At 41.7% G+C, this 8,644-nt stretch overlaps 1 protein-coding gene across 1 annotated transcript; it reads right to left on the reverse strand.

Annotated features, from left to right (window-relative positions):
* Positions 1–638: 638 nt before the first annotated feature.
* LOC140582483 (uncharacterized) lies at positions 639–3,906 on the reverse strand. Its single transcript, XM_072706899.1, has 2 exons — positions 3,900–3,906; positions 639–3,118 (listed from the first exon to the last, which is right to left on the reverse strand). Exons 1-2 carry the CDS (start codon positions 3,904–3,906, stop codon positions 1,686–1,688), a joined length of 1,440 nt encoding a protein of 479 aa, XP_072563000.1. The 3' UTR covers positions 639–1,685.
* Positions 3,907–8,644: the final 4,738 nt, after the last annotated feature.

Consider the following 8,644-nt stretch of genomic DNA (forward strand, 5'->3'; position numbering starts at 1 on the left):
GACAGTAAAAATATATTTAGACAATGATAGTAACAGTAATTGTTATTATATAATAAAATTACAGGTAAGGCAGGCAAAACGCAGACGGACAATACAGTGACCGGACTGGGGAAACAAACTGAAACGCGGACGAAATACAAAGGACTAATGACAACAACCAGAAACAGCTGATCACATGGAGATTCCACACGGGGTTAACGAGAGGGCGTGGCACACGGAAGAAGCGGACAGGACACATTGTTTGGATACATTTATTTTCTTACTTTACAAATTACTGTTTTGATAAATGTGCTTAGATGTGTTTAGTACAGTATATGCTCTTCTTGTTTTATCCAGTTAATTTTGTGTTTAAATTTGAAAAAAAAAAAAAAACATATTTAGGTGTACTTTTTTTGGGACCAGGAACCAATAAATTGGTCTTCCATTATTTATTATGGGGAAAATTCAATCAGAAATTGAACTTTTTAGGATTCGATCCGGAGTTCTGAACGGATTAAGTTTGAATTCTGAGGTACCACTGTATATATACACATATATACATACATATATACATATATAAATATATATATATATATAAACACACACACACACACACACACACATATATATAATGAGAAAAAAATTGTATAACACTGGAATTTACCGCTTTTCCATTTATTTTATAAACTGCAGATTTATACGTGTTAAGCATTGATTGGAATAACTATAACTGAAAATATAAGTCAAATAACATTGAAAGAGTATGTAACAGTGCATGTCTGACATCCTATTAACTGGTTGTATGGTGGTAGCATTGTCAAATTGTCCTTTAAGTGCACTAATGACCTGTTTCATCCCATGAAATAGAGCAGTTTTTAATGTCCCTGTGCTGATACTGAATCAGGTGTGAAAGCTGTCAGTCCTGTAATGCATCAGGATTTGGGTTTTGATCTGTGCTGCATGAAAACATCTCAGAAAGTGATTATGAGCCAACAGACAGGATCAAAACAGTAACAAAGATAATACTCAGTTATTTACCATCGTTATTCATTAATTTGACACACTTTCCTAAAGGGGCATGGGCAGACAACAGAGGGCAGGAGTATACTTCTTCAGTATATATCCACATGTAGCATTAGATCACATTTAATCACTTTTATGCTGTGAAGAGGCACCAGATCTACTACTGATGCTCTGTGTAAGATGATTCTCCAGGTCTGACTGGTTTTTGTGTGGCATCCCACACTGCCATCACTGCAGATAGCCCTGCCTGCCCTGCAGCTTTCACAGCTTCCTTGGCTGCATGGTTGGTACCGACGCATGTTTCTCCAGCTTTGGCTCCTGTCATTCCACCTCTTACTGCTCCTGCTATATTATACACTCATCCAGCCATTCCCAGTCCAACTCCTGCTGCTGCCCCTGCTTCTATTGCAGCTCCAGCTACCCCAGCCTCAGCTATGGATGTGCCCAGTACTGCTACTACAATTCTCTCATTGACTATCACTGCTGCTGGTCCACCAGCCCCTGCTGACATTCTGGCTCCAGATTCCTTCAATACACTAAAGGTGAGCTTTGCTCGTGCAGTGAATTGCCCAAACTCCCCCAGCTTCTGTCCCTGCTGCTGCAGCTGCCCCTGCCCCGGATGCTCCCCTAGCTGTTAAATATCCTTCAATAAAGTGAAGCTGCTCTTTCCTTTTTCAGTTAGTCTACTGCAGTAGTTTATAAGGTGTTTCCTTTTTTTTTGTCACTCTCTGCCCTGATTCCCAAGCTTCCTTCACCATATTTCCTGCTTTCTCCACCACAGCTTCAGCTGCATATTCTGCAGCCTCTTTTGGAGTGTCTGCTCTGGCTGCAGCTTTGGCTCCTTCAACCCCCCCTCCTATGGCTCCTGCGGTAGCTAATGCCCCAGCAGCTACACCCACTCCAATTCCTGCTGCTGCTCCTGACCCTAATGTCCCTGCTGCTCCTGACCCTAATGTCCCTGCTGCTCCTGACCCTAATGTCCCTGCTGCTCCTGACCCTAATGTCCCTGCTGTTCTAACAGCTTCCACTATTGTATCTACAGGGTGTGTACAATCTGCAGTTACTACCTCCTTTAAAAATCCAGCCACCAATGTAAGTGATATTGATAATCCTACAGGCACACCCAGCAGAGCCCCCAGTAAAGTGCCAGTAGTAACTCCTGCCACAAATCTCAGAGTCTTGGTCCTCACTCTCTCTCTTGCTCGTCTCCTGATCACAGACTCCTCTGCTTTCTCTCCTCTCTCCTCCAGCTCTTCTTTTATCTTATTAACCTCTTTGTCTATAGCTTCTGCTATTACCTGGAGTGATTCATTTGTGTAATGACTGCTGCCATTGTTTGTCACCATGTTGTCTATAGTTATCAGCATCTGTTTAATCTGAAAGCTGTTGCTCCTGTACTCTGATTCATCCAGGTTTCCTCCAGAACTTGTAGATCTTTCAGACCCTTGGCCCGGTTCATGATCAAGTGTTGATTCTGGTTCTAACAGCATGTTCTTCACTTCTTCCAGTGCCAGAACAGCCTGTGACTCCCCAGCTTCTCTCTTCTTTATCATCATTTTCTTTAGTTTTTCTAGGAGATCTGCAGATTGAGCATTTTTATCATCTTTTTTGTTCCACTGTTGAGAGTCAATGACATGGACTCGGCCTTCACACTTATCAACAAGTTCCTTCAGATCCTTGTTCTTCTTTACATATTCCTTAATGGTCTGGTTTTCTTTAAGCTCATCACCATGTGTGAAGAGGACAACTGTGTGCTTCAGGGTTTCCTCCCCAAACCACTTCAGTATCATCTTCACAGACTCTTTCTCTTCTTCAGTGTATCTTCCCACTTTCAGGACTAGGATGAAGGCATGTGGACCAGGAGCACATTCAGTGAGACAGGATATTATGGAATACTTCAGCTCTTCATCAGACCTCATTGGGTCAAAGATCCCTGGTATGTCAGTTACCTTAATCTTTTTGCCATTAAAGTTTCCTTCTTCTGTTTGACAATCTTGTGTTACACCATCAGGATCGGCTGAAACTTCAAACTTCTCTTCCCCCAGGATAACATTTCCTGCACTGCTCTTCCCAGATCCCGTTTTTCCCAACAGCACAATTCTTACTTCAGCAGGTGCTTTGGGAAAGAAACACGGTATCAATTACCATGAACTTTATAGATGCGTCTTGTTTGAAATCTCATAACAACATTCTAAGACCAAGCCTTTCAGCAGAAGGAGCCTTAAACATGATCATGATGAACAGGAATATGTGATACTGCTGTGGAAATGAGCATCCTCTAGTCTGTCTTGTATGCATTTATTTTATTGTCAGCTGGACGCAGTGCAGAGCCAAAGCATGAAAGTGACTGACAGTAATAGGTACTTACTTAACTTCTACAAACTAACACAATTATTTCCACTTATTGTTTAACCAATGAAAGACCTCATTTATTTATGCAGTTTATTTTTTTTTACCTGAAATGTCGAATAGAAACTAAGACTTTCACCCACATGTGGTAGTTTCACAACAGAGGCTGGGCTAAAATAATTGCAATTAACTGGTGGAATTCAGCACTGCTGCTGCAGGGCAGTCAGCTGAGCAGAAAGCAGCATGTCTGTACCACCAAAAGCCAGACACACAAACAGGATGTGCTGCAACTACACACAGCAAAGCCTGGCCAGATAGTAACATGGTAAAAGTGTCATTTACAGACAGCAGAGCCTTTCAGAGTAAGACCCTCACTCACACCTCCGTTTCTGAGATTCATCAGCTGGTCTGAGTCTTGAGTCAGTCTAGCTGATTCCTGATTACAATATCTCTGATCATCAGTCTATGTGCTTCAGAGAGAGATAGACAGAGCACAGCTGGGAGGCCCAGACAGCAGAGCAGAAATGCCAGTGTGGTAACTGACTCACCATCCATGTTTTCCTATAGGTTGGTATCAGAAACTGCTTTATGTCAAGCACCTATATCTGCAAGTGAAGAAATGTGAATGTTAAAGGCTCCGAACTCCAGGGCTGCTTCAAACACACAAATTGGAATTTATTTTTTCCATCAGACCAATTTAAATACAGACGCTCCTCTACTTACGAACTTTCAACTTATGAACTTTCAGACATACGAACGAAGAGGACTGTAAGTCCATGTGTTCGTTGGGCTCCTGTTTCCTGTCCACAACATCAATATTTTTTTCTGCGTGCCAATTCCACGCAGTACAACTTCTGGCCGCTACTCTCGCCGCGCAGCAGCATAGCGTACGTACTCCCAGCATCCTAGTACTTTGTACTTTGTACCCTTAAAATGATGTTGAATAACGACTTACGAACATTTAAAGTTACGAACGGCCGATCGGAACGTAACCCGTTCCTAAGTAGAGGAGCGTCTGTACATATACTTCATTTGTAATATCATATATTATTTACTATGTGGATAACATAACTGTCAACAAAAGGATCAGAGTGTACAGAAATGAGAAATCGTGAATGAATGGTGAAGTCAAACAGCTGCTCAGGGCAAGGGACACAGCACTTAAATCAAGAAAACTAGTCTTAAGAGAGACATCAGGTCTGCAAAACTAAAGTACAAACAGCAGATTGAGGAGGACTTAACATGACACAAACTCATAGCAGATGTGCCAAGACATCTGTTCAGTCACGGATTACAAAAAGAAGAATGTCATACACCACGTGCTAGACAATAACAATTCCAACCTAGCAGAGGAACTTAATGGCTTCTTTGCATGAGTCAACAAGGACAATGACCAACCACCAGCCAGCTTCAAACTGAAAGGTGACTCAGAGCCTTTGGTCCTCCACACACATGAGGTGTGGCCGTCACCCAAGAACATCAATATAAGGAAAGCAGCAGGTTCTGATAACGTGCAAGGACATGTGCTCCAGGCCTGTATTCGCCAAGTAGCAGAAGTAATAATTCACATATTCAACCTCTTTCTTTCCTTTTGTAGTTCTCACATGCCTGAAATCCATGGCCATAGTGCCTGTTCCAAAAACTAATGTTGTTCCGATTCCGATACTAGTATCGGAAATGCTGCCGATACCACCAAAAAATCTGGCATCTTTATCGGCGAGTATTTGAGTCCACGTACCGATCCGATACCATTTTCCTAAACATAACCTAGTTATGCCCGCTAGCTTTGCTTAACGCTGCAAATCGGAAATCAATTCTTCTTCGCTGCTCAGAATGCAAACACAGGAAGTTGTGTCGTGTTGCCACAAGCAACCACTGTTTACGGCAGCGAAGAAGTACAAACGTGCAAGAAGTATGTCCACTGTTTGGCAGTATTTCAGGCTTGATCAACCAGCCAGTAAAACAGTGACATGTATTATATGTCAAGCTGCATATACAGATACACACCCAGGTATCGGATCAGTACTCGGTATCGGCCGATACCCTGAGCCCAAGTATCGGAATCGGTATCGGGAGGGGAAAAATGGTATCGGAACATCTCTACCAAAAACACATATGATCACCTGTCTTAATGACTAATGATCAGTTGCCCTCACCCCTGTCATCACAAAGTGTTTCGAATGACTGTTACGTACATTAAAGCCTCTGTCCCAGCTGATCAAGACAAACACCAGTTTGCCTACCGGACAAACAGATGGTCCGTGGACCCTATATGTGTGGCTTTGCATGCTGCCCTCTCACACCTGGAAAAGCCCAACACCTACACCTACATTGACTATAGCTTGGTTTTAACACCATCATACCAAGCCACCTGATCAGCTTACTTAGTGCATTAGGTTTAACCCCCTCCATATGCAACTGGTTACTGAGCTTTTTCACTAACCGCCCCCAGGCTGTCAGGTTAGGCAAGTACACATCATCCACCTGCACCCAGAGCACCGGTGTGCCACAGGGCTGTGTGCTAAGTCCCCTCCATTATGCACTTTTCACCCATGACTGTCAACCCACCCACGAATCAAACATCATTGTTAAATTATCGGATGACTGTCATTGGATCCATATCAAACAATGATGAAGCTGCATATTAGGAGGAGGTTTGGAACCTAACAGCATGGTGTGACACCAACAATTTGCTCTTAAACACCAAGAAGATCAAAGAAATCATTGTGGACTTTAAGACTACTGAAAAGATCAATCACAGTCCAGTAACAATCAAAGCAGAGGCTGTGGAAAATGTATCCAGCTTCAAGTTTCTGGGAGTCACCATCACAGAGGACCTCTCTTGGGCCGACAACACCTCAGGGGTAGTAGGCAAAGCACAACACCTCTACTGAGAAGGCTAAGGAAGTTAAGCTCTGACAAAAGCTGCTGGTTCACCATAGAGAGCATTTTGCCAAACTGCATGACAGAGTGGTTCAGCTGCACAAAAGCTGCTAAAAAAGCCCTGCAGCGGGTTGCAAAAACAGCGTAGGCATGTGTCTGCATCTATTGTCGGCACGAAACTACCACCGCTGGATCATCTACTGTACACATGTTACTAATAATACAAGCTTCCCAATAGATAAATCAATAGCTACTCCTATTGATTCTTTTCTATTACAATACCAGTGCAAATAGAATTCCATCTGTTATTTTGATGAAAAGTTACAATGTGTTCATTCCTCTAATGTTGTCAAGATCATAAATGCATGCGAGAGGAACCTGGGGCTTAGGTTTGGGAAGGAGAGATGGTCTGATGTCTTGAAGACAATAGAGAAAACTTTTCTTTGCAATAGACTTATTGAAATTCAATAGAGAATCCTTCACAGGCTACAAAACAACTCCTTAATGTTGTTGGAATTAGAGCTTAGTAACTAATTGTCATTGTTGATACACCACAACAAAATGTGTTCTCTGCATTTAACCCATACGTGACATAACAGGGGGCAGCTAATTCAGCGCCCGGGGAGCAGTGATTGGGGGTGGTACAATAGGCAGTTCTTACAATAGGCAGTTGACCAGTGACTGCCTTGTCCTGGCTGTTCCCCTGAACACTCCGCGGACCATATTGAGAAACTGTAGCTCCATCAATTGTTTGCAACCCCTAGCGATTCAACAAGGATCCGCAGACAGTCTGTGACTCCTTGTGTTAATGCATTCATATTTGCCATTTTATTGTTACATGCAGGCTACCCAGTGTGTCTGATCTGAACTATCGGTGACAGTATTATTCAGGGGAAATTGTCATGGTAACATACAACTACAACTGAAGAGAATCAGCGCCGAGATCTTTCATTGGTTTAGCTTAAAAATATAAAAAATATAATGAAAAAATTGTAACATTAAAGAGTACATACAACAGTAGAAGTATGAGTCCAGGAGTTAAGTTAATGTTAAGTTAAACGTAATTATACGTGTTTGCAAAATCAAAGCCGGTGCTCCACCTTCTGGTCATTGCGAGGTACTACCCCCCTACCCCCATGGACTCACGCCTACTACATACCTCTCCTGACTCAGCCAAAGACCAGAGGTGGACATTTCAGGTCCAGAAAGTAAAAATCCAAACCAGGATTTTGTTTCAACCAACCAGCTGAGTACTATATGGCTGTGAATCTTTATGCTCAGCAGGTTGGTTGAAACAAAATCCTGGTCTGGATTTTTACTTTCCGGACCTGAAATGTCCACCTCTGCCAAAGACAAAAGGCATTTTGTGACTCATCAAAAGAGGAAATGCATTTTGTGATTCCACAGAATCAACTTCATCCACGAAATGACTTTAATTCACAAAATGCATTTTGCCCACAAAATGATTGCGTGTCACTGACAAAATGCATTTCGACTACAATATAACTTTCTAATGTCCACGAAATTCAAAATGCTGATATTTATTCTGTGCACAAAATGAAATGTTTTGATTTCTGTACATGAAAGAAAGTGAAGTCTTTTTACTTTCATGGACAGAATGCAGCAAGGCATTACCTGATTTCGTCATTAAATAATGCTTTTTGTGGCACAGAATGTATTTTGTACACAAAAATTTGCTCCCCTATTGCTGAACCCTGGGACCAGATTTGTAAACTGTGCATACAGATTGTTAATCCGTGGGAAGGGGTTGCATAACTGAGCAAATGGATTACTAAATCATGCTCTCAGATTGCAAAACCGTCGGCACGAACTACAAGTTAATTTCTCACCTGAACCCAGGTGGGCTCAGTAGTAATTGTTTCTTTGCTTTACAGCATTTTCGTTTTACGAAAGGTTTCATAGGAACCCTCTACTCTCGGATTGCTGTGGAAACCTAAATATGCAGTCACCTGACAGCAAATAAATTGGTTATTTTATATTATTATACATAAATTGGTATGTATAACTCCCATATCATTACTGTTATGATCGCTGGTTGGCGAACAGGCAGACTGAGTAGTGGAGTCGTAAATACGGGCAAAAAGGACGGGTTTATTGGGGGAATCCACAGAGTAGCGACAGACAAACATTAATGACAGGCAAGGGCGTTGCTAGAGATTTTGGGCCCCATGAAAGCATATCATATTAGGCCCCCCAGTCCAAACCAATCCAGTTATTTTCCTAATTTTTTAGGGCCCCTATCATTCCCCTTACGGCGCCCCTGATGACAGGTCTGGGGAAAATATATAAATATTATATATATATATATATATATATATATATATATATATATATATATATATATATATATATATATATATATATATATATATATATATATATATATATA

Source organism: Paramormyrops kingsleyae, chromosome 24 (genome assembly GCF_048594095.1).
Source record: "Paramormyrops kingsleyae isolate MSU_618 chromosome 24, PKINGS_0.4, whole genome shotgun sequence".
NCBI lineage: Eukaryota > Metazoa > Chordata > Actinopteri > Osteoglossiformes > Mormyridae > Paramormyrops > Paramormyrops kingsleyae.